The sequence below is a fragment of the Podarcis gaigeae genome, assembly GCF_964106915.1.
Source record: "Podarcis gaigeae genome assembly, chromosome: Z".
NCBI lineage: Eukaryota > Metazoa > Chordata > Lepidosauria > Squamata > Lacertidae > Podarcis > Podarcis gaigeae.
In genome coordinates, this window is record NC_139691.1 from 11618374 (window position 1) to 11644744 (window position 26371).

Consider the following 26371-nt stretch of genomic DNA (forward strand, 5'->3'; position numbering starts at 1 on the left):
GAAACTGCAGGGACATCCAGAAGAATAAACAACAGGTTCAATGCTAAGATTGTAGAGATGGTGAAGTTAATGAGACAGAAGAGGAGATGAGAATTCAATGAGTCAAATAACGCAGAATCAATTTTATTTTCTCTGTGTGTGTCTACAGTCTTTGGACCTACAAAGAATTGGCAGTGCTAACTTTGCCATGTCAATGTCTATATTGTATTGTGCTTTTTAGTAGAGAGGTCCCTGGCACGGATTGGCTGAGTGAGTGTGATGTAATGGAATGTTCACAAACATTCTTCCTGGAAATTGATTTCTTAAAAAAATGAACTGTCAAAAAGTTTGGCTTCTGCAGAAAATGGGGAAGTTGTCCATTTGGAAGCTATCCAAAGTCACAAAGGACCTAGAGGCAGGAATAGTTTTATATTTGCAGACTTCAGAGTGGAAATAAGTCCACAACCTGTACACACCACAAATTTAAAGCACACAGTTCCCTCAAATAATCCTGGGAACTGTGGTTTGATATGAGTGCTGGGAATTGTAGCTCTGTGAGCGGTAAACTATAGCTTTTTTGTAGTGTAGAGCCATATCCTTTGTATGTGCTTTCAATGCATGGTGTGTAAGCAGCCATAATCACTGCCAATGGGCAGCATCCTGCCCTGTATCACAGGGCAGCAAGCTCAGTTAGGGAACACTTGCATCTGCTGCCTTACACAGCATTATCCGCCTCATTCTACCTAATGGTTGGGCTGACCCTAAACGTATGATTCTTTTAGCTGAAGATGCCAGTTGAGGTGTGTGCTTTTGCCACAACCATGGTACAGAATCAGATTGTGAATGGTGGTATTTGAACAATGACAGCCTACCTTCCTACAAGGCTTGGAAGATACTTCAAATGAAGCTTTGAAAGCTCTCCTCTGCTGTGTTGTGAGTATCGTCCGCGGCCGCTTTGGTCTCCGTGGGTCCTTCCCGTCGTCTCCACCCTTCCCTGGGTTTGCTTGTCCTTTGGTCGGTTTCACATCCCCATCCTCATCATCACTTTTAACTATTGGTCAATTGCAAATGGAACAAATTAAAATACATGACCGCTCAGCCCACACAGGACCACTACAGGTCCATCCAGTTAGCATCAGGTTTCTCCTAGAGACCAGCCAGGTGCTCCAAGGCATTGGTGAAGAACCTCAGGATCAGGGATCAAATGCAGCCCTCTTCCTGGCCCTCAGAACTCTCCTTACACTATGCCACTCACTTGCCCTCCATCACATCCTCAATACTTTTGCCTGGCTTGAATGTTGTCTATGAACTCTGATAATTCCTCCTGCTTGTAAAGGGGATTGTGAAGAAACTAGCATGACATATAAAGATAGCATCTACATTTGTTGTTCCACCCACTTTTGTCTCTGTCTCCTCCCACCACTGGAATGTGGCCCTGGTAAGGTGAATGTGGGCCTCAGGCCGGAAAAAAACACCTCCACCCCCACCCCAAGGGAAGACTAGGAATAAGGCTTGCAGGCAATGGGAACTTTAGCTGGTTGTTTCTTACCCTATTCTGAAGGAGAGTTGTACGTATGTCTCATATGTCTCCCTTTCAGATTTAACTATTAATAATCTAGGAATAACTTTTAGCTCCACGTGCCATATTCCAGCTTTCTGAGTGGCAGGAAAGCACTTCAGCTATTGTGTGACACACTTCATTTACCCACTGAGGAACAGTTATAATCTGTGGCACCATTAATGTAGAACTTCGGGGCAATTGTCTGGAACCCTACTCAGCAGCATAAACAGGAGGGCTCCCCAATTTAAGCATTTCTAAGTCATCAAATCTTGAAGTAATACACATTGCCACAGGGGAACCTTTTTTAGCCTGGGGCCGCATTCTCTCATGAGCAACACTTTGGGGGGGGGGTTTTCATACCAATGGTGGGTGTGGCCAGAGGGGGGAAGTGGGCAGAGAGAGAGATGTGCCTTTGACTTTTGTACAGCAGACTACAGTCAAGAAAGCCAGCGTGGTGTAGTGTTAAGAGCGATAGACTCGTAATCTGGTGAACCGGGTTCATGTCTCCACTCCTCCACATGCAGCTGCTGGGTGACCTTGGGCCAGTCACACTTCTCTGAAGTCTCTCAGCCCCACTCACCTCACAGAGTGTTTGTTGTGGGGGAGGAAGGGAAAGGAGAATGTTAGCCGCTTGGAGACTCCCTAGGGTAGTGATAAAGCGGGATATCAAATCCAAACTCTTCTTTCAAAGGTACATCAATCTAGCTGGTCAGTTAAGATACATAATCACAGTTCAAAGGACATATTCCAGCCAAGTCAAAGCACTCAAGTATGAGGTGGAGAAAATCTGGTGAGGTGGCTGGGGAAAGGTCTTGGCCAGGGGAGACTCCCAGAGACATTTGTCTCTCTGGCTTGAGGTTCCCAAACTCTACATTATTTATTTATTTCATTTATATACCACTTTTTCCTCCAAGGAGCTCAAGGTGGTGGGCATTGCTTCTCCTCCTGCCTCACAACAATACGGTGAGGTAAATCAGGCCGAGATAGAGGTATTGGCCCCAAAGCATCAAGTGTGCTTCCTGGTAGCATGGGGATTCAAACCCAGGCCTGGCACTCTATCAGTTACACTACACTGGCTCTCATTATCGTCCAAAGGGAAAGAAAGGGAGGAGCTTTGCTTGTTCGTTCCAGAGATTGAAATTACCTAGCCACATGACTGATCACCATTTGAGAAGACTCACCTGAATCTGAGTCATCAGGGCTGACAGAGCTGAGCAAATCTTTCTCCTTTTCATAGTCACTCTTGCAGAGCAGCTGCCCCTCCTTCAGCACAAATTCATCTCCCTTCCTCAGCTGCCGCTCACAGACACAGCAGCAGAAGCAGCTCAAGTGGTAGACACACTCCAGCGCCCTCATCACAAACTCTGTTGGGGCAATCTTCTCCATGCACCCACTGCATTTTGCAGCAAACAACCTATCGGAGGAAGAAAGGGAGAATACTCAGGTCACGAGGCCGAGGCTCCTTGCAGGATCCCAAGTTGGAATTCCAGAACATAAGAAGAGCCCTGCTGGTCTGGGCCAAGCATCTTGTTTCTCCCAATCAGACGACTGTGTGAAACCCAGAAACAGGACCCAAGCACAAGAACCCTCTCCCCTCCTGTAGGTTCCAGCAACTGTTATTCAGAAACGTTTCTGCCTCTGTGGAAGAAAAGCACAGCCAATGTGTCTAATAGCCACTGACAGGCTTACCCTCCAAGAGAGGAGAAGACCTGGAATGAAAATCTCCTGGCATGAATTTCCTTGTAGAAGATTATATGACACCTTTTATGTGCATTCTGCAGGGCTCACATGCATTTTATACATTGCAATTATTTTTTGTTGGGAACAGAACCCCCAAAAGCTGCAATCTAAGTCATGTGTAGGATTTGAAATACTTTTTTTTTTTTTAATGTATTGCATTTATGCCTTGCTCTTTCTCCAAAGAGGTCATCAAAATATATGGAGGGCAAAATCAAGGGAAAACCAAGAGTAGAATGGCTTGGAACCTCAATTCCAAGAGACAGGCCTAAGACACTGTGTTGGATACACAGCACTGGATTACTCAAGAGGCTTTGGGCAGCAGCAAAGCAAGGGCAAAAAAATGAGATTTTTTTTAAAAAATATTGATTTTTAATTTTTTTTTAAAAAATCATCTACTAATGTAGTTTGGAATAATGCAAGGAAATCAGATTCTGTTATGTGCTGCAACAAATCTATGCTTTATTAATTATATGTTCTTCTGAGTTATATGAACTTTGTTTTTTTTCTTATCTACATATGCATATAAACATAAAAAACATTGTGCATTGCATAATTTGTTTTTCTGTTTTTATTTCTGATCACTGAGATAAGAGACAGGATGAAATGTAACCAATAAAATATTATTTTGTGGCTTTGTGTTGTTTTTATTTTGAATTACACAATCTTTTCAGGGCATATGGCCTCTAAAGGTCTTAATCTGGCCCTGTACATACAGTTTGTGTTTAGTTTTCTGCCACTGTATAGGAAATCCTTGGTGAAGCCCCTCATAAAACTATCTTGATGCAACCATAGAATCAGTAGTGTCTGGTGCCCACTGAGGCTATTGGAGTGGAATGAAATGACAGGTAAAATGATAGGCAGAGTCTGAGCCAATGAGAGGCAGAGCCAATGAATTATACTTTTGTTTCTATCCTCCCTCCCCAATGAATTCTACAAGGGCAACCGTGAGACTAAGCATGAGGAAGAAGCTGACAGGTATCGCCGCCACCCCCTGGACTGGTTTTCAACAAGAAGGCATACAGCTGTGGGCTGTCTGAGGGCAGATTGAGATTGGGGTGGGGCTAGTAACCCTCTTGCCCTAGTGGACCAGCCTCCATTGCTTGCCCCAGGACATACTGAGAGGGAGAGGAAGCATCTTCCAGCTTTTGGTAGCATCCAAGCATGCTGGGACCCCATTCTTTTCTCTTTTCCTTGCATATGCAACCAAGGAAGTACTTAAAAGGATTAAAAGCGTGCACAGATCTCCCCTGCCCTGGCTCCCTAAACCGATTGGGCTCTGTTTAATGAAGCTTGCCCCTTGAACTCAAAAGGGGCGTGGGGAAGACAGGATGCCTTCAAAGGATTTCAAGAGGCATCTGCAGATGGGCAGTCCATTCAGACCGTTGCAAAACCGATTGCGCTTCAGTAACATTCAATGGGGTGAAGGTAATGAGGGGTGGAAGCAAGCTGATGTTTGGCAAAAGCATTTGGGGAGGGGAGAGAAGCTTTCAGGTGGGGTGGGGTATTCATCACACTGGGGGGAGGGGGAGGAAGGAGGAACATTGTTGCTCCGATAAGCTTTCTGTTGTTTTTATGGCATTTTGTCCTTTCCACGGATGATCGTCCAAATGTAAAGTAGGAATGCTTTCAAGCAAAAGGCATTTATTTAACCCCTACTCCCCAATGTAGGACCCAGGACATGACCCAGCCAAATCTGAGTGCTTTCACTGTCCCAGTGAGTCCTTGACATCACAGAGCAAAGGAGGAAATCCACAGAGGGATGGAACAAACAGTCTATATCCAGGCTGTTTTGCACATGTTCACAAATGTGTTCCAGTCCATTTAAAATCATCATCATCTGCATGAAAATTCATATTTGCATACCTCTTCATATTTAACTTCACATTTAAATACAAAATGTGCATTTCTAAATGTATTTTATCCTTAAAAATAAGCTTTTTACACACACTTGAATACTTTTTTAAAGCAAAACAACTGCTTGACAAATTTCAGTGATGTGTGAATTCTGAAAGATAAGAGTGTTCTAATGTAAGTTTTCATTTGTAAAGGGTGGATCTGGTCTGTTCCATACTGGAATTTGCAAAGAATTAATTTCTCAGGCATCCATTCAGAAAACAAATTTCATTTCAGCCTGAACAGGTGCAAAGAGGAATAGGGTTGTATCCAACTAACTGCAACTCAAGAGTAGGCCCATTAAAATTAAGAGACTTAAATCCATCATGCCCCTCTGTTTCAACACTAACCCTGTTGAAGGCTAGTCCTAGTCTAGACTAACACTTGATGCTGCCTATACTTGCCACAAAGACAAAGGATTGTAGCCAATGCTAGTCCTCCTCAGAGTAGACCCACTGTACCCAATGGACATGAGTAACTTAAGTACATTCATTCCAATGGGTCCTCTCTGAATAGGACATGCATTGGATGAAACTAGAGAGGGAAAACCTGTCAATTTTGATTTCTCTCATTCATCCAATCCTTGATTCTCCATATTTCCACATGAGTTTGCAATTAAGATATAATAAAAGTCCTCACGAAAATTCACAATTTCGATTAATATTTTTCCTAATATTAAACACTTTTTTCTATGCAGTTTTAACTGGTATACTCTTTCTTTGCAGAGCAGTTGATGCTACTTTAATAAATGTATGCATATTTAGACACACTCCACTCTAGAATATGATTTTTTTGCACATATTTGGCTGGAGAACTGTATTGCAAAATTCAGAGATGTGCAAATTTTGAAGGACTTTAGCATTTCAGTTCATGTATTGTTTTGGAAAGTGAAAATTACGTCTGTTCACCTAGAAAAATGAACTGAATTGAATCTTTCCCTCCTCCCAAGGCAACCCATTACACTCAACTTTTAGTTTCTTGTGGATATGGAAAACAGGATTCTGTGATAGTCTAGGAAACCTCCCGCTTTTAAACATGCAAGCAGATCACCAGGAGCATCTTTCAGCCCACCCACATCTGCTCCCTTGTTGAAAAAGAGTGGGGCAGCCCTACATAAGGAAAGGGATATTTAATTCAGCTCAGCCAGAGGAAAATACTTGGGGGGGGGGGCTTTTTTAGGACATCAAAAACACACACAACAGGAAACTGAGCTTGACAAATGACCTGACTTTGATATCTCTTGATCAAACCCACAGCTCATTAGATGGCTTAGCATTATAAACACAAGGCAGTAAACCTGTTGAAGGCTTAGGATGGAAGTTGAGCAGATGACCCATGTACAGTTTTTGAATCAAAGCAATAAATCTGAGAGCAGCAAAGCAAATAGTCTGACCAGACACAACAGTGTTCTCCCTACCCCACTCTGCTTGCAGATTCCTCCCCCGTAAGAAGTGTCTGACTGGATCAGATCAACGTTTTATTGTCAAGAGTTGAAAAATGAATTGCTTCATTGCATCTTGATTATGAGAAGTAATGTTCCTTATCGTAGGCTTTGCAGATAAGCTAGCATCTTGACTACTGCATCTGGTTCTGGGTGACAATTTTTTAGAAAGCTGATAAGCTTCTGGGCAACCTTCCGGGGATCACACAACTGGTGGGGCAAAAGGCAAATGTAGGCAGGGCAACACATGCAAATTTAATGTTTGTACAGCTGCAAGGTGTCTGTCTCAGGTTCTGGGCACTCAAAATGTGGAGCTTCCAATTAGCTTTCATGGCTAATGGTCATTGGCTGATCAAATTGGGACCCCCCCCCTTTACAAGGTATGGAAATGCAAAAGTGAGTTGGGGGTGGTGCAGAGCACTCAAGAACTGCAGTGGAATCTGTGCATTAAGACTGACTCACCAACCTCACACTGCCCTTAGCTAACCCCTACCTGCCTGCCTTCTTACTTTCATCCTGTCCAGGGGATGGACCTGTCTGTCACACTCCTCTTTAGTGCCAGTGTTGCCCTTGTAGAACTCAGCAAAGAGGAGGTGAAGCAATAAAATTAATTAGCTCTGCTTATCATTGGCTCAGGCTCCATCCATGGTTGGTCTCTCTGCCTTCTGCCCTAGCTATCTTACTAAGCAACAGCCATGGCTGGTAAAGAGTGAAGGGAGATCTTCATCAGTGGAGGATGCTACAGAAATATGATGTGCTTTTGAATGTTCCTAGGATGCCTGACAGCATGAAAAGGAGGCCTTTGCAGTCTGTGTGGCTACAGGTGGATTGAGGCCACTACACCTTCCTGCACCAGGGTACAGCCATCTGGCATTTTGAACAGGACAGCTGATTTATTGCCTCCCTAGCTTGTTATCTCACATTAAAATTTGACCCTGTTCTGCTTCCCTCAAATCACCGTTCTGCACTGTTTACTCTTACAATAATGTCCAAACAACCTAACTTTTACCTTTTCAATCACCTCGCCTGGGTCTTTAATTTCCTCCTGTTTGTGGGGCAAATAGATTGTAATGGTTTTCTTATAACTCATTTACTATGCAGAGAGAGATAACCAGCCGTACTGTGTCAGGTTTGCTGTTCACATTAAGTGCGGTTCAAGAGGTTCACCAAACATCACAGAGCCGTAACAAGGAAACAATTCAATGCATCGTTTGGCCATTTCTGCAGGCAATATTACAGAAACTATGATGAAACCAGATTTCATTCCTGCTTGGCCCACCGATTGCAACCTGTCAAATTATCCAGGATTTTAAATCATGTTTCCTTGATTTAATTTTTTTGAGTTTCTTTTTATATCACTGGCCAAATGCTAACTAAACAAATGTAGCTATACAAACACATACTATACCCAGGGCAGAAGTTGATAATGCGCAAAGCGCAGTGCTTTTAGAACATCACAGAGCCAGCATTTCTCAACCTTGGGTTCCCAGATGTTGTTGGACTACAACTCCCATCAATCCCAGCCAGCATGACCAGTGGGCAGGGATGATGGGAGATGTAGTTCAATAACACCTGGGTAAAAAGGTAAAGGTAAAGGGATCCCTGACCATTAGGTCCAGTCGTGGCCGACTCTGGGGTTGCGGCACTCATCGTGCTTCATTGGCCAAGGGAGCCGGCGTACAGCTTCTGGGTCATGTGGCCAGCATGACTAAGCCGCTTCTGGCAAACCAGAGCAGCGCATGGAAACGCTGTTTACCTTCCTGCCGGAGTGGTACTTATTTATCTACTTGCACTTTGACATGCTTTCGAACTGCTAGGTGGGCAGGAGCAGGGACTGAGCAACGGGAGCTCACCCCATTGCGGGGATTCGAACCGCCGACCTTCTGATCAGCAAGTCCTAGGCTCTGTGGTTTAACCCACAGCGCCACCAGCGTACCAAAGGTTAAAAATAGTTGGGTTAGAATATTGGACTAGGACAGGCAAGACCAGAATTCAAATCCCCACTCTGCCATGAAGCTCTTGGGCTAGTTGCTGCCTCTCAGGCTAGCCCTACCGCACAGGGTTGTTGTGAGTATAAAATGGGGAGGCGAACTGTGTACACCATCTTGAGCTACTTAGAGAAAAACTTGTGATATTCATGCAATAAATGATAACAACTTTTTGAAGTTATAATTGGAGGTCTATGGTCATTCTTACCCCTCAAAATAAGGGTGGTTAGGGTTGTATAAGAGTACGATGAAAATGAAATTTAATTAAGTTCACCTTTAAAGGCAAGCTTATCCAATCCTCATGCAAACTAAACCACAGCCGTCCTTTGAAATTCACACCTCTGTGAATTTTTCAATGCAGTTGTCTGTATACTAGGGTGAATAACACACACAAATGCATTATAAATGGGGAAACCATTTGGCAATGATGTGCATATTAGGCAAAACAGCATCCCCAAATGTGTACATTCAGATAAATATGTAGTAAAATGCTGGTTAATTTTCATGAGGATTTTAAAAAATAATAATAATCACACAGTGATGTGTAAATGTGGAGAACTGAACTTAAGAGAGGAAATATGAGAAATGGAGAAAAACCAAGACTGACGGATTCTCCTAACCATAATAAGGGTACATACAGAGCATCACCAAGTTCTGCTGCATGTGATCAGAAGCGTTTTCTTTCTCAGTGTGCCTATAAGCAAAGCCTGAAGACAATTGCCCTCTCCTGCTGTTGCTCCCATGTCACTGGTATTTGGTGGTATACTGCCTATGAAACAGGAGATTCTGAAACTTAGTCCCCACGACTAATAGCCATTGCTATAGACACTTCCTACAAGGATTTGTCAAATTGCCTTTTAACACCATCTATGCCAGTGGGCTCTACCACACCCTGCAGTAGGCACCTCCATGCATTCATGATTACTTGTGTCTGTGGAGGATAAGGCGATCAGGGCTACTAGACACAATGGCTATGTTCTACCTTCAAAGTCAGAGGCAGTAATGTTTCTGAATACCAGTTGCTGGAAACTACAGGAGGGGAGAGCGCTCTTGAGCTTGGGTCCTGCTTGTGGGCTTCCCATTAGGGCATTAGGTTGGCCATGGTGAGAACAGGGTGCTGGACTAGATGGGCTACTGGCCTGATGTTGCTGACTCTTGTTATGTTTTTAATCTCCTGCCAAATCAATTGCATTTGGTCATTCCACCCCACCCCACCCCTTTCTGCTACTTCCACCTGAACCAGAGTGGAGAGAAGGATCAAAGGTTAGATCCCATTGGAATGTGATTGTGTGATATGCAAGAAACTGGACAGGACTTCAGTTGATAACATCTGTTGGTAACGGGAATGGAAAAACATGGAACTATCAAAAATGATCAGAGAATTAAATACTGGACTTTAATTAAAATTGTTATATTAACATACTGGATAAAAAACCTGGAAATTGTATAATTTTTTTAGGAGCAACAAATTGGATTAACTTGATGAATAATGAAGGAATGACTAGGAAGTTTATAGTGAGTTAATATGATGCAGAGGTTCGTTATTTACACGTTTACTGAAAAATAAGAGAAGAAGTTGGCTACTGATAATTTATATTGGTTCTGTCCCCATGCTCCTTCTTGTTGCATTCTAGAACTTCAAGAAGGAGGAGAGGGAGAAAGCTGACGGGCAGTGCCACTCTGGACTGGATGCAAGTAAAACAGGCGGGCAGGTGCGGGCTTGCAGGGAGCCACCTAAGGTTGGTGGAGCAATGCTCTACTACCCACCATGCACCAGCCTCCACTGGTACCCAGCCAGAGCTGGGCCTAGACATTTTGGCATTTGAGGCAGGCCCCAAAATGGTGCTCTCCTCCCTGACAGGGAAGAAGGAGTGAGGGAAGATCTGCATCAAAACAAGAGGGTGAAAGATGATCAACATCAGGATCTGCTGCCCTGATGGATCCTGCCAGCTGAGACAGTCAGCTCACCTTGTCTCATCGGTGGGCTGGCCCTGAATAAAGATCTACATTGGGATCTGCTGCCCCCATGGATCCTGCTGCCTCACTTTGCTTCGCAGGTTGGCCGGCCCTGAAGCTGGTGATGGGAAGGATCCCATATTTGTCTGAAACCCCAGAAAGTTGCCACCAGAACTGAGAGAACTGGATTAGATGGACAAATCATTAGATGGTACATTTAGAGTTCCACCCGCCTGGTGGTTGGGGAAACCAGCCAATGTACCCCAAGGTGAAAATGGAAATCCAAAGGGCTGTGTGTGTGCAGAGTCAGCTGCTGTCTTACGGCAGAGGATGAGGAACGTCAAAGTTCAAATGCAGCCCTCCAGTACAGGCCCCCTGTGTCTGACCCTCATAACTTTCTCCAGGCCACACACCCATCACTGGCCAAGCATCCCCCCAAGTGTTTCTGCATCCCCGAACTCTCAGAATACCTCTTGTTTTGTGGATGGAGGATAGGAAGCAGGGTGCTGGTGTGAGTCTGTGTTCGAATCCCTCCAACTATACAAAGGTAATATTTACATTCATTCAGGGCCAGATTAAGATACACTGAGAGCCTAAATGAGGTAAGGGTTTAAGAGGCTCCAAAGCATTAACTCCCCCAAATGTGCATCATTCTATTATTTTTTACCCAATTAGGTAAATCTTGAAGTATTTAGAGCTCCACTCATTATCTGAGGTCGTAAATTGTAGCATAGCTTGTGTGTAAATCCTGCACTGCGTTCATTGCCTCTGGCTCTGCCCACCACTGGGCATGTGGGACATAAATGTGATAATAAACAAAGAAACATATCCTCAAGGATGAAACCTTCCTGATCTTGCTACCCTTCCACGAGCTGGTATTTTCTCCTAACATCAAATGTTCCTTTAATACAAAAGAAAAGGCTGTATTTAGGACCAGTCCAGACCACTGGTTTCTCTTCCCTCAAGATTGTCTAATCTGACACTTGGAGGCTTTTCAGGGCCTCTCAGAGAGAGAAGGGTTTTCCTCATCACTTCCAACTTAGTTTTCTGTTTTTTTAAAAAAGAAGAAAATGCTAAAGCCCAGCCTGGGACTCTCCACCTGAAGCCATGTGTTCTACCACTGACTGAGCTGTGCTTTAAATAATTTTTTTCCCTTGCCATACCTGTTCACATTTACAGGTAGAATTTACATTCATTGCTCTGCCCACTTGTGCCTCTGGCTCCGCCTGCTACTGGACATGTGGCCCTCAGAAGGTTTTTCAGAAGGCAATGTGGCCCCCAGTCTGAAAAAGTTCCCCACCTCTGTTCTATAGAGCAAACTGGCCTGTAGCCTTACAGTAGGAAAATCCTGGCAGGACTCAGGAGCTGGATCACAGCCTGGCTTTAAAGGGGCGGTGTGGTGGGGGAAGAATGTTTTCCAAAGGATCCAGAGTTTCTTGCAGTGAAGGAAACATTGACTGAAGGGATGCGTCCTCTGCTTAATAATCACCCTGTAATTGACAGTGGCCCGTTCCATCACTGTCGGCCGCACAGATTCAATGGCATTGCTCCCTCCCAGCGCTTTGATGGCAGAATTTATGGGGAATCAAATTATTGCCGCAAGAAGAGAATTAAAACGATCCTTCATTTGCAAAAAGTCCCCGAGATTGCCTCAGCGTTGCTCCACCTTTGGGAGTCTAAATGCATCTCCCCCTCCCGCAACACCCATTGCTCTTTACAAGCTCGGCAATTGCACGCTACAGATTATAGCTGCAATTTTCTTCTAATCTGCTCTGGAGCCGAGAAACTATTTTATATAGAGAGATTAAAAATAAAAAATAAAGTTCAGGGCGCCGGTTGAACTCATTAAAAAAAGAGAGAGAGAGAGAGAGCAGCACAGGCAATTAAAAAAAGCTGAATGGATTAATGAGCGGCAATTATTTGGGGGAGAACTGTAGTTTCAGGCTATATGCTGCAAAGGGTTGTGGGGAAAGGCTAAGCTGGAGTTATGTGTGTGGCGTTTGGCTCTACATCCATAGGAAACATGCTACAACAGCCACAAGAACATCAAATGGTATTAGGTGCATAGAGCTTCATCCACGCACACCTGTAGGAACTTAGCAGACTCAGCAAGATAGATTCCACCTCAACAGGTGAATCAAACCTAAATATTGTTACACAACACCCCAATCTCTGAGCGATGCGGAATCCCAGAGGTTCCAGGGGCTTACTCAGGGTTCATGTTTCCTTCGGGAATGAGGCACAGTGGAGACTGCAGTGTTCACTCTCTCACACAGGTTTTAATTGTAGTTTAAGGTATTTTTGTATTTTGAATCTTTATGGAAATTCAGCAATTGTGCTTTTTATTTTTTTAAAAAGCAAGTTGCAGTACTAGCACTCATGGTGGCAGTGACAGAAATAAATGTGGACAATGTAGATTGAATAGGGAGGCTCATGGGCTTTAAGTACATCACACACACACACACACACACACACACACACACACACAAACTTCCTGCTGCAGAGTCAGAATGGTGGTGGCATAATTAGGAAGATTTGAAGTGGAAGAGGAAGAGGAAGGGAAGATTTTGTAAGGTTTAAAGGCCCACACTTAGGATTACATAGCAAAAGTAGCCCATACACGTCAATAGCATTTGCTCCTCTTTTTATTAATGTTGCTATGGCAGGTTCCTTGCGAAAGGGTTATTGTCTGTGTATCAGAATGATGGGCCTCTTTAGGAAATAAAAATACCTTTTGCATTCTACTGCACAAAACTATCAGTTATTGTTTTAGCACTGGTTCTTTTAGGTAACTAGCTTGTGACAAACAAGTCTTAAGAACATGGGTAGGCAAACTAAGGCCCAGGGCCTGGATCCGGCCCAATCACCTTCTAAATCTGGCCCGTGGATGGGTTATTTGTGGGGCCTGCCTGGTGTTTTTACATGAGTAGAATATGTGCTTTTATTTAAAATGCATCTCTGGGTTATTTGTGCAGCATAGAAATTCATTCATTTATTTATTTTTTCAAAATATAGTCCGGCCCCCCACAAGGTCTGAGGGACAGTGGACCAGCCCCCTGCTGAAAAAGTTTGCTGACCCCTGCTTAAGAACACGAGGAGATTATATTATTACTAATTGAATGTTATCCATTACCTACCCACCCCCCCTTCACCGTGAGGTCCCATGGTATGTTACAACATTGTATTGACTAGATAGGTTATGTTCTCTCTGGGTGACACTACTGTTGCCCTAACTAGTCATTTGCTATATAGACTAAGGAGAATGATTGTGGCAGCAGGGTGGTTTGCAAAAGGAGGATGCCAAATAAGAGAATACTCAGTATTCATAACTATTCAGTAATGGTCAGCGTCTCTGCTCTTCTACTCTGTGATTAACTACTGCTATTTCCTATTTCAACTTTTAAAAGCCTGCTGAAAACTTTTATATTCCATCAGGCTTATGCAGGCAATTTATAATACATATTTCCATAATGCTTAGCCGATTTCTTATTTTAATGTTTTGAAAACATTTAACATTTTGCATTGTATGATTCTAAGTATAATTGCCGTGAAGCACTTTTTATATGAAAAGTGGCATATAAATGTTTTTACAAATAAAGTTAATAAAATTTATTTACTTAGGAAGATTTGTATACTACTGCTTAATAATAACAATGATTGTTTCCCCCCAAAAAACCACAACTGTAAGAAACTTACATAAAATAAGATGAACCATTCGTAAGGAAATACCATTAAAATCAACAGATGTTATAAAACAAGTAGGCATAATACAATTCTCAATATATAGATAAAATCAACAGTTATATATATATTATTTTTTATAAAACTAACAGAATTAGTACAAGCCCCTTCTAAAAACCCATCAGGGTTGGTTTGCCTTGTTTTAAAGGAACTGAAGCAATAAGCATTATCAAGAAATCTAAATTAAACAACAACATTGACTTCACAGAACTACAGTTCCCAGCACCATTAACAAATTATAGTTCTCCGCAACTGTTAAAGGGGTGGAATAGTGCTATTAAATATACTGCTTTAAATGTCTTGTGTGGATGTTAATGGTTCTATCCGGTGGCGGGGGTGGGGGGAGGAGACAAGATAAGAGAACCAACCATTACCATTCTTTAGAATTCAAAATTCTCCAGATGTTGCAAGGATGCTCTCCAGCAGAGAAACGTGCACGAAGACACTGGTGAATTTTCTTGAGGTAAACATTTGTCCATTCCATTCCAGGAGGAGTTATTTATTAGTGTTTCCCCACAAATGTGAACTAAAAGAAACCAATGGACTTAAAACAAAACAAAAACCAGAGTAGGGGAGCAGCCCAAATGTGACACACACACACCCCTGCCATGCAGTAAGACATGGCACAGTCCATTCTATCATTCTACCACAGGGATGGGGAGCCGGTGGCCTTTCAAATGTTGTATTCCAACTCCCAAAGCCAATGGTCAGGGATAACAGGAGTCCAGCCACATATGGAGGGTCACACAGATCCCCTCCCTATCCCTGCTCTGGTTTTATTGCCTTCCACCACATGTTCTCATGCGGCTCACATGACTTGCACAGGAGCACAGCCAGGAAGATGCGCATCCCTGTTTTCAGCCTCAACATGTTGGAGGATATGCTCTGTCTTGTGCATCCATAGGGCTATGAATGCTTCCTAAGCAACAGCACTCACAGCCTGATCATCAGAGATTGAAGGAACTACAATCTCTTTCTGAAATCTGGGGCAAAGCTCCCCCTAACCCAAAATGCACTTTTTCGCTTCCATTACACTCCATCCCTTAAATATTTTCCTGTTTACTACATATACACTGCACTCTTTTGTTGCTGCCTCTCTGTTCCAGCTACACTCACTTTAATGCTGCTTTGCATTCTTCCTTCTGCTAAGCCAGCTCCACACTGACACCTCCTCCTGTATCTGACAGCCTCCTGCAACCATCCTCAGCTTGTTTCTCCACCACACATAGTAATAATAATAATAATAAATGTTATTTGTATCCCGCTCTCCCCGATCAAAGCTGCGCTCAGAGCGGCTAACATCATATAAATAAGACAATATGCATAATACAAGCGATCAATCAATTAAGATACATCCTACAATTAATTCCAACAATTAAAATTAAAACTGGACAAGTGGCAATCTTCAGCTTAAAATTGGAAGTGGTTAATCCTCGCCAAGAACAACTGTTTCCACTGATATTATAAGGACCTATGAGCAAGGCTGGGAACCTCCTTCATGCTTGTTCTTATACAAGGAGAAAATGAGTCAGGCTGAACCCTGACCAAAGGCCTGGTGGAACAGCTCCATCTTACAGGCCCTAAGGAAAGATGTCAAATCTCACAGGGCCCTAGTCTCTTGTGAGAGAGTGTTCCATAAGGCCAGGCCATGGCCAAATAGGCCCTGGCTCTGTTCGAGGCAAGTCTGATCTCCCTGGGGCCCAGAATCTTCAGGATGTTGTTATTTGCAGATTGTAAGATCCTCCATGGGACATACCAGGACAGGCGGTCCCATAGGTATGATGATTCTAGACCGTATAGGGCTTTAAAGGTTAAAACCAGCACCTTAAACCTGACCCTGTACTCCACTGGGAGCCAGTGCAGCTGGTATAGCACTGAATGAATGTGGACCTGCGGCAAGGACCCCGTTACGAGCCTCACAGCGGCATTCTGTACTTGCTGGAGTTTCTGGGTCAGTTTCAAGTGTAGCCCCATGTGGAGTGAGTTACAATAATCAAGCCTGGAGGTGACTGTTGCATGGATCACAGTGGCGAGGTTGGGGCGAGAGTGGTAGGGGACCAACTGCTTAGCTTGGTGGAGATGAAAAAATGCCGCCTTTGTTATAGCTGTAACCTGCACCTCCATAGAAAGGGAGGTGTCGAAGATTACATCCAAACTCCTGACGGAAGGCGCCAACACTAATTGCACCCCTGCAAGGGATGGGAGTTGGCCCCCCAACCCCATATCATCTAGATCCAGCCCAAGGACCTCTGTCTTCGAAGGATTTAACTTTAACCAGCTCCCATGGAGCCATCCAGCCACAGTTTCACCTTGCTCTTTGGTTAGATGCCTGGGCTCAACCCTGCTAGGATCCCAAGCCTCCCTGTCTCTTTCCTCTGAGCAGAACTGAGTATTCCAGAGTATGGTGTCAGACCCCACCACTGCTTAGAATCTACAAAGTTTCTACATGAAGGGACTTACATGCAGGAGAGAAGGCAACGCTTTGCTCAGTACATTCTCCAACAATCACATGCAGAGATGTTTCTTAAAAAATATTATAATCATGCAACTGTTTCTGTTGAGAACATAATCCTCAAAAAGCTGCAGTCAAATTAAAGTGTGAGATTTGGGGTGCAGTATTCTATTTATGACTCCTTCTTCTTTCAAAGAAGCCACAGAAGTTTATGGAGGTTTCTCAGCTCAATCACGGCAAAACCAGTAGTAGAATTGCTTGGGACTCAATTCCATGGCTGGCCTAAAACATTTTGCTGCATACAACGGAAGCTCACCCCGTCGCGCGGATTCGAACCGCCGACCTTCTGATCGGCAAGCCCTAGGCTCTGTGGTTTTAGACCACAGCACCACCCGCATCCCTTGGCAGTCTAAAGCTGTAATCTTGTGCCCACCTACCTGGGCATAATCCCCATTGAACTCAATGGGACTTACTTCTGACTTTGATGAATAGGATTGCACTGTAGGTGAGTTGCACTTAGTCCCTGTGGGAATCAGTTAGACTTAATTCATTCCTAACTTATGAGACCTAACTGCAACTGTCTTAGTCTGGATCTAACTCCCTGCACATACAATAAAAAGATCACCATGAGCGTCAGATGCTATTTCCAACCTACGCAGGGGGAATCACCAAAGTGCGATGCAGTCCTTGGAAGTGTAACCCTGCCCACAATAGCCTACTTTGCCTTACACCAAAATAACCTCAGTGCAATTCTAATGGAATTAATAACTACTTAATGTTTTTGTTTTGTCTTGAAGGATGGTGGGGGTGGCGGGAATGACTTATGGACAGGATTTATAATAGCCCTTTCTTCTCAAATGGGAACATTAAAAAGAGGAGTGTGAGAGAGGGAGAGGGGAGAGTTGGAGCTTGAATAAAACAAAATAACTTCATATGTTGGTTTTCAGAGACACAGTACAGGAGTTTCTCATGCCCAGAGCCCATCAAGGAAGCCATTTAGTTGCTGATTTGCAAGGGAGGGACTCCTTAGTCCTGCGGTGTTAATGTCTTTCCAGTGGGGGGTCTATTGCCAAATTCCAAACTCATCAACACAATCTATTATTAATAACCCCTCGAAAGGCTGTTGTGGCAGCATTATTGCGGAAGGCACTGAAAGCTTGGTGGTGTCATCCGTTATCTAGATTGCGGGTGGGGGGTATGGAGGGAGGGGGGAAACATAGGGAAATAAAACACAAGCGTCGACATTTTATAAACAAAATGTTTCATGTGCTACATCTCCTCGCCTTCCCTCCGTATAAAAACAGTGGGGTGCAGGAAGAAGATACTGGCAGAGATTTGCTATTGTGGGGCGGGGAGAGGAGCTGACATTTGGCTGCAAACTTTGCTTCCTTGATTTGTTGCTTGGGAGAGCGAAGAAGCATTTTTCTATTCCTCCCGCCCCCAACCCTGCAAAATAATGAGTTCCCACTTCATAATAACATTAGAAGATAAGAAGAGTCTGCTAGATCACAATAAAGGCCCATCTAGTCCAGCTTCCAGTTCTCATCATGGCCAACCAGATGCCTTCTTGGAAAGCTCACAAGCAGGACCCAATCATTGCAAAAGCACTCTCCCTTCCTGCAGTCTCCAGCAACTGGTATTTGAAGACATGCTATCTCCAGCTGTGGAACTACAGAATGGCCTCCATCATGGGTAACATCTGTTGATAGCCTTGTCCTCCATAAACTTGTCTGATCCTCTTTTAAAGCCATCCAAGTTGGTCTCCATCACTGCCTCCAGTGAGAGCAAGTTCCATAGTCTAACAACTATGTGGAGTCCTTTCTTTTATCTTTCCTGAATTTTCCAACATTCAGCTTCATAAGATGTCCACAAGTTCTAGTGTTAAGAGAGAGCGAGAAAAACTTTTCTCTACTCACTTTCTCCATGCCTTGTGAAGTTTTGTATCATGTCACATCTTACTTGCCATTTCTTTCAGCTAAGTAGTTCCAACGTGTCTGGACTTGTTGAGGTGGGCTGGAGTTTTGGGGTTCAGAAAAATAGCTTTTACCTGGGAGACGTGGGCTGAAATCCCTTACTTCTGATGCCCATTGGTTGTACCACTTTTTGTTGAGAGTAAACCCATGCAAATTCACGGGCCTAAAGTACTCTCCAGCATATGAATCTATGCCTCGTGGCAGGTATGAATGCAGGACGTATTGGTGTAGGCTCTGTGTGGGCACCTGTCCAAATCAGATGCGTGACCAGCATGCACATCCTCCCATCTTGGGGCACCTCAAGCCGGGGAGCCAATATGGCCCTCCATCCCAATCTGTCCTCAGGACTCTCCATGGGCCATATACCCTTCTGAGCCACATTGCTCACCAGCCCTGATTTGTACCCTAAATGAGTGTTCTTGCCTGGCTGGAATATGCCCTTGTATAAAGGGCATAAACCTTGCATTAGGTTCTTCTTTGCCACTGTCTAGTCTAGAGACAAGAACTACAGAAGGGGAAGGGCCCTGGCTCAGTGGTAGAGCATCCACTTTGCATGCAGAAGATTCCAGGTTCAATCCCCAGCATATCCAGATAGGGTTGGGAATGAATGACCCGTGCCTGCCACTGGACACCAGCCCTTCTCAACCCTGGGTCCCCAGATGTTGTTGGACTACACCTCCCATCATCCCTACCTAGCTTATTGTTTATTTTAATGTTTTTCCCCCATAAGTTTTTTATTTGTTGGTTTTAACTGTTTTTCACTGAAAATTTCATTGTTTTTGTAAACAGTTTCAAGGGGACGTCTTCTTTTTTGTTACAGTCAAGTGGCCTATAAATTTGAAGAAATAAATAAATAAAGTATTGCCCTTTATTATCAGCGAGTTTGCTCTGAGTAGGAGTAGCACTGGATCCAACTCCCTGTAGATGTGGGCGTTTTAAAATCCTTTTTATATGCCCAGATGGAAATTCATGGGTTAAATTGCTCTCTTTCCGAACCCTCCGCTCAGAAAGATATTAAAGTGGAATTAAAGCTTTTCACACTCCCCTTCCTTGGGTCTCACAGGAGTTTTTATTTTATTTTATCCGCTGTGTTTAATTGTACATAGCAGCAGGGTTCTGAGTGACAGGTACACCAAAGAAACATGGGGGTAGAGTTAAGCCGGCAACCTCCCGGTCCTTGCTAATCCGCCTTGTTCCTTCAAGGCAGATTTGATTTTGCAACCAGCTTGTGAAAAGATTGCTCACCCCTCCTTCCCTTCGCTCCCTTCCAAAGAGATTGTTGTGGCTTTCTCTTTTCTTTTCTGGAAGAGTGGGGTTGCTCTAGCAGAGTCACTCCACACTCACAAACCCTTAGAGAGAATGGGATGCAGGGGTGTGTAGCAAGGCCCCCCCTCAAATTTGGGATTAGCTAAAGGGGGGAACAAAAGTCAACAGGAAGACAGGAGTCAGAACAAATAGGAATTACCACCCCCTAAATAATGCAATGTGACAAGGTGGGGTGGGGGAGGAAATAAGATGTGGGGAAGGAGAAAACTGAGCAGCAAAATGGTGGGCAATTTATTTTCTGGGGGTGGGAAGAACACCAGAAGCTTCTTTATACTGAACCAGACCCTGGTTGGCAGCAGCTTTCCAAGATTTCAGATTGGTCAGTCTCCAAGCCCTACCTTGATTGAACCTGCACATGCAAAGTGTGTGCTATACCACTCAGCTATCATCCTTCCCCTAACGATAAAGTAAGATTCTGGTCCTTTGAGGAAATTGCCTTACACTAAGAGGACCATTGGTCCACCTAGCTCAGCACTGATCCCTCCCAGCCACACCTGGAGATAGCAGCAGGGATTGAACCTGGGACCTCCTGAATGCAAAATCAGATGCTCTGCTGCTGAGCTATGGTCCTTCGCTATCCTGTGTTGGACAATTGTAATACAGGTGCAGACTTGGAAAGATTTCAACTTAAAAAGCTTTTGGAAGAGGGAGGTCTTCAGCAGGTGCCAAAAAGGAAGCAGAGATGGTTCCTAACATGTAAGGGAAGGGCATTCCAAAGGGTTGGTACCACCACACTAAAGGCCTGATTTCTAAATTGTGCAGACTTCTGGGTAAGATGGTATCTACAGGAGGCCCTCACCTGTAGACTGCAGTCATGAACTGGGTCAATATAGGGATGAGATAATCTTTCAGGCATCCTGTTCCCAAGGTGTCGGGGTTTTATGCACCAAACCCAGCACCTTTAACCTAGAAGGAATCTCAGAGGTCATTTAGTCTTCCTGCTTAATGCAGGTTCTGCAATGCTGGATGTAACTCCAGCATCCAAGACAAATGTCCGTCCAACCTCTTTTTAAAGACGTCTGGTGAGGGAGATCTGATCTCCTCCCAAGGAAGGCTGTTCCACAGTCAAGCAGTTGTTGTTGTTAGGGAGCTTCTCCTAATATTTAATAAAATCTGCTTCGTCCGCCTATTAATCTTGCCTTCTGTAACAACCAGGATGGCAATGCCTCCTACCTGACAGAGGGCAGTCCTCTATTTCATTGCTTGTCAGAGGACACCCCTCCTCTTATGATACGCCATCATACAGGTGTCCAAACCAGGCCTGAACAGTGATTGTTTGATTTTATACCAATGTTATATATTTGATCTTAGCTGCCCTGAGCCTGGTTTCAGCTGGGGAGGTAGGGATACAAATTTAAGTTGTTTGTTTGTTGTTGTTGTTGTTGTTGTTGTTGACATGGATCTGGAAAATCAGTCTAATCAAATAATGCCTGCAACTGGCCAGTGGCCACTTAAGGAGTGGCCTCACTGCTACATTTTTCAGGTGGCCTGAGACCACTCCTGCTCTCTCAAAAGGGCATTAATTATCATGTTGTCCCTGTTTGCAGGCTCCTCCTTGCAAAGTGTTATCAGTCACAAGGGGCAAGAAGGCAGGTAGTAGCTCACACCTATCTGAGCACCTGGACTGCATCCTCAGACCTTAGCAGCTAAAATTCATCCACTAAAGTCCAATGCTGTAAAGAAAAATATTGCATAGGAACCTGGAATGTAAGAACCATGAACCTGGGTAAGTTGGAGGTGGTCAAAAATGAGATGGCAAGAATAAATATTGACATCCTGGGCATCAGTGAACTAAAATGGACGGGAATGGGTGAATTCAGTTCGGATGACCATCATATCTACTACTGTGGGCAAGAAACCCGTAAAAGAAATGGAGTGGCCCTCATAGTCAACAAAAGAGTGGGGATCTCATGGTGGTGGGGGGCTGGGGGTGTCCCGCTATCCCTGCTCCTCCACTGAGATCCCAAGGTTTGTGATCCTTTCCCTTTGCACCTTCAACATGGGGGTGGAGGCAAAAGAGAAGCAGAGGAGGATCACGAAAGGCTGAAAGGGTTGACACAGGGTGGGCTTTGCCAACCTTTCTGCACTCCCTGTTTCAGCTTCTGATGTTGGGATGCCCTACCCACCTGTCAAAGTTGGCCCATAAGGTAGGAGCAAAAAGGTTCCAAATCCTGATCTAAAAAGTCAGTGTAGGGTGGCTTAGGGGGTTAGTTAGGGATGAGGGGTAGGCAGGACTGACAAGCAACATTATCAGGAACACAGCTCCTAGTACTATTGCTAATTATGCATGGACACAAAATGCTTGTGTGTGCCTTACTTTATCCTTGCCAATCCAATAACTGCCTGTGCAAGATAGTTAATACCAGTACTTTTTTCTGGTGGTAGTCAATGGTACATGGTACCAGCACCTTATTCTTTTTTTCCAAAATTGGAGATAGTCCAACCTTCCACCCCGTCCCACAGGCATGACCTGCTGGGCCCTGAGCCTGGACCTGGAGAGGGCAGGAAACCAGAGGCTGAGCTGCTGCCCCTTCCTTGCCCTGAGTTGATGTGGATGGAGGCCCCCAAGAGGAGCCACCGAAAGGGGCAGGAGGAGCCTCTCTCCTCAGCCTGGAGCACAGCCAGTACAGGCTTGGACTGCCCCAGAGGCCTCCAACCTCCAGCGCAGCTCCTGACCTCCTCTCCATCCTCTTGGCGGCAGAGTGGAAGGAGAGGAAAGCTCCAGGAGCGGCTTCCTCCTCCTCCTCCTCCTCCTCCTCTATCATCTCCCTCCCCACTAGAAATTCCCTGGGCAGCATGAGTACCAGCACCCTTTCCCCTAGAAAATAGTTAATACAATAAATGCATTTGATAGCTTTTCTATTGCAAGTATGACCAGTTTCTATTGTGAGCTGAAGTAGACAGAAGGTCCACTGTGTTTCTCTCAGAGCAGACCCATATCCATAAATTTCAATGGGTCCTCCACTCTGCGTATGGCTAACAGCATATACAACCCACAATTCTGAAACAAGGAAACTGCTAGGCTTCATTTACTAACACCCCAGTCGGTGCCAGATAGGTTCTTAAAGAGTAAATTAATACAATGAACTGCTGGTGTGATAGGGGTCAAGAAAGAGCTGGTTCTTAAGCAGCTATCCCTGGGGTGTAAAGATGGTGCTACAAGAATGCCTTCAAATGTGAAATGGTGAAGGATCTGCCACCTGGTTCCTCTGCCGGATGTATGAGAACCGCATACTTTCTCTTAACAACCTCCTTGTTACAAAGGAAAATGCTTTCTTTTACCATCACAACCCACCACCACCAAAAAAAGATTAGTCCATCAGAAAGATTAGTCCACAGGCTTGAGCTGAGAATGCTGAGCAGGCCTACATTTTCTCTCCTATACTTCCCCAGCAACAACTTTCTCTCATTCTTTGCATCCTTAAGCATCCTCTAAATATGAACTGGACTTGAAACTAATGAGAATCCAGAGCTAGGGTCAGGGAAATCTGTCAGGTCTGGTTTCTTTCAGTTTCTCATGCCCTCCCCAAACTTAAACCCAGTTCTCCACCAAGTTCACATCAGTTTATAAGCCTATTTGTTTTTTAAAAAGGCTTTGTGAAAACCCACCAGTAGTTCAATCTGGGTTTCTCCTAAAATACACATTAATACGAGATTAATGGACTTACATTAGCTATGTGCACTGGGCCTACTTTGTGAAAGACTAGCATTGGACACAACCCATGTGATAGATAGATGCGCTATCTATCTATCTATTTTTAATAGTTATGCGCTACCTTTCATCAGGGTGCCCTTTCTATTCAATCATGTTGAAGGCAGCTACATTTGGCCTCAGCTCTGCCCTATTTTGCTTATTTTACAGTAGCCTGTCCTGGCCTACTTTAATTGTTTTTTGAGTTGGATCTGTGGAATGGTAGCATATAAAGTGGCCCCTTCTTCTAAATGGTAACAGCTGTTTGGAGAAGGGCCACAGCTTAGTGATAGAGCATCTGCTTTGCATGCAGAAGGTCCCAGTTCAATTCTTGGCATCTTCAGGTAGGGCTGGGAAAGAACCTTGTCTGAAACCCAGGAAAACTGCTGCAGTCAATATAGGCAATGCTGAGATGGACCAGTGAGCCTATAGTCCTGTGACCATGGAGCAGATGGATCAGGAAGTGGCAGGTTTTCCATCACTGGAAGTTGTTTAAACCAAGGCTGGACGTTCCTCTTTCAGGGACATGAATTTTGTTCTGCATGGAAGATCTTGCACTGAACAGGGAAGTTATACTAGATGACTTTCAGGGGTCCTTTCAGACTCAATGTGCCAATGTTCATTCTGACTACAAATTCATGTACAAAATACATCCATTCACCAACCTAGATTTTTCCTTACCCAGAGATGTGGGCTGAATACACATCATATATTTAAAGCTCATTATTTTCTGGGAACTATCATTTTGTTAAGGCTGCTGGGAATTGGAGCACTGTGGTGGGGTAAATTTCTGATTCCAGGATTATCTAGGGAAAGCCATAAGCTTTAAACGTGTGCAGTTGTCTCCAACTAAGTTCTTCTCAGAGGAGACTCACTGAAATTAGCAAACATCAGTTAGTCACGTCCATCTGTTTCAGTGGGTCTACTCTGAGCACGACTGACATTATTGGATACACCTTCACAGTGTGTTTGCAGCAAGGAAGGATCGGATTCTGAAGAATGGCAAATCCAGGAACTCACTCTAAACAAACATTTTAATATAAGCCATCCATAAAAAGGGGGACAGTAATTTCTTGGAAACCAGGAACCAGGGATTGTCCCTCATAAACAGGGAGAGCTGAAGCGTGTGATATGTCAACTTCAATACCTGTAGTTATCGAGAATAAAAGACCAGGAGATGGGCCAGGCGTCTCTCTACATTGCAGCATCTGTGTTTGCTCTGGAGATTTAGCAAATTGGACAGTCCACACCTGTATTTGCAGATTTGCCGATAAGCCAAGAACCGTAAGCCAGCCGGCGCACCTTTCACCAAAAACATCAATATTGGCTTAGAAGTTTTTTTCCACTGGTTGATTGCACACGCTGAGAACAACCCCATGGAGAAACCTGCATGTGAAATCCAAATGCATACTAAAGTCGCTGTTATTCCTGCCTCATTTCGTCCAAATAATCACAACTAATCCTTCCTTAAAAAAAAGGAAAAAGCTCTCAGAGTATGCAAGAAGGAGGTCGTTATTATCTCCAAAAGGTCTGACCCAGTTTCATGCAGGAAATGTCAACTCAAATTCATGAAATTAGTTATTTAACATGTTCATACAGTCCTTATTGTATTAATCATTCAGGAACAAAATTGCAACCACTTGCTGAAGAGGCAAGTTTCAAAAGTCGCTTTCCTCTTCTACAGCAGAGATATGCAAAACCTCCAAACCACTGAGAGTTACCAAACTGCCTGCTACTCGCACCACCATCTGACCCGAAAACTCTACCCACCAATCCTAGATAAACAACACCTGTGACTTTTTGTTGTAACAACAACAACAACAACAACAACAACACTACAATGGTACCTTGGGTTAAGAACTTAATTCGTTCTGGAGGTCCATTCTTAACCTGAAACTGTTCTTAACCGGAAGCACTTCAGCTAACAGGGCCTCCCAATGCTGGCGCTGCACGATTTCTGTTCTCATCCTGAAGCAAAGCTCTTAACCCGAGGTACTATTTCTGGGTTAGCAGAGTCTGTAAGCTGAAGCGCCTGTAGCCTGAAGCGCCTGTAACCCAAGGTACCACTGTAATAATTTATTATTTATACCCTGCCCATCTGGCTGGGTTTCCCCAGCCACTCTGGGCAGCTTCCAACAAATATTAAAAATACATTAAAACATCAGTCATGAAAAACTTCCCTAAACAGGGCTGTTATTCTCACTTTTAAGGAAAAGACACTCTGTGTGCGCCCAGATGCAATCTCTTCATAACAATGATTTTTAACCCAGAATGCAGTCTACCACAGTCTTAGTTGGAAGATCATTAGCCTAGTCATTTTGCAAAACTGGAGTCAATCAAAGAGTGTTTGACCAGGGCTAGGAAATGAACACACGGCACAAGTAGCATTTGGACACTTCCAAGAAACCCACACACTGGGCTTGAAAATGGTGGCCATCTTCTGTTGTTTGTTCCCAGCAACTGGATACCCACAGGTATGCTGCCCCTGAAACTGGAGGTTCTATTTAGCTATCATTGTCAGCACCCATTAAGAGTTCCATCATGGATTTGTCTAAAGCCTGAGGCGAACCTCAAATTAGCACCTCCCTCCCCACCAGAGAGAGAAGCAGTAAATGAAGATCTATATCAGG

At 44.1% G+C, this 26371-nt stretch overlaps 1 protein-coding gene across 4 annotated transcripts in view; it reads right to left on the reverse strand.

Moving 5' to 3' along the window:
• LMX1B (LIM homeobox transcription factor 1 beta) overlaps positions 1-26371 on the reverse strand; it is a 165145-nt gene that overhangs the window by 20099 nt on the left and 118675 nt on the right. For all 4 annotated transcript variants that reach the window (XM_083721240.1, XM_083721239.1, XM_083721238.1 and 1 more), the window contains 2 exons: positions 2722-2954; positions 852-1030 (listed from right to left, as the gene is read on the reverse strand). In XM_083721240.1, the coding sequence (XP_083577366.1) occupies positions 852-1030; positions 2722-2954 (412 nt within the window). The remainder of the gene's footprint in view (positions 1-851; positions 1031-2721; positions 2955-26371) is intronic.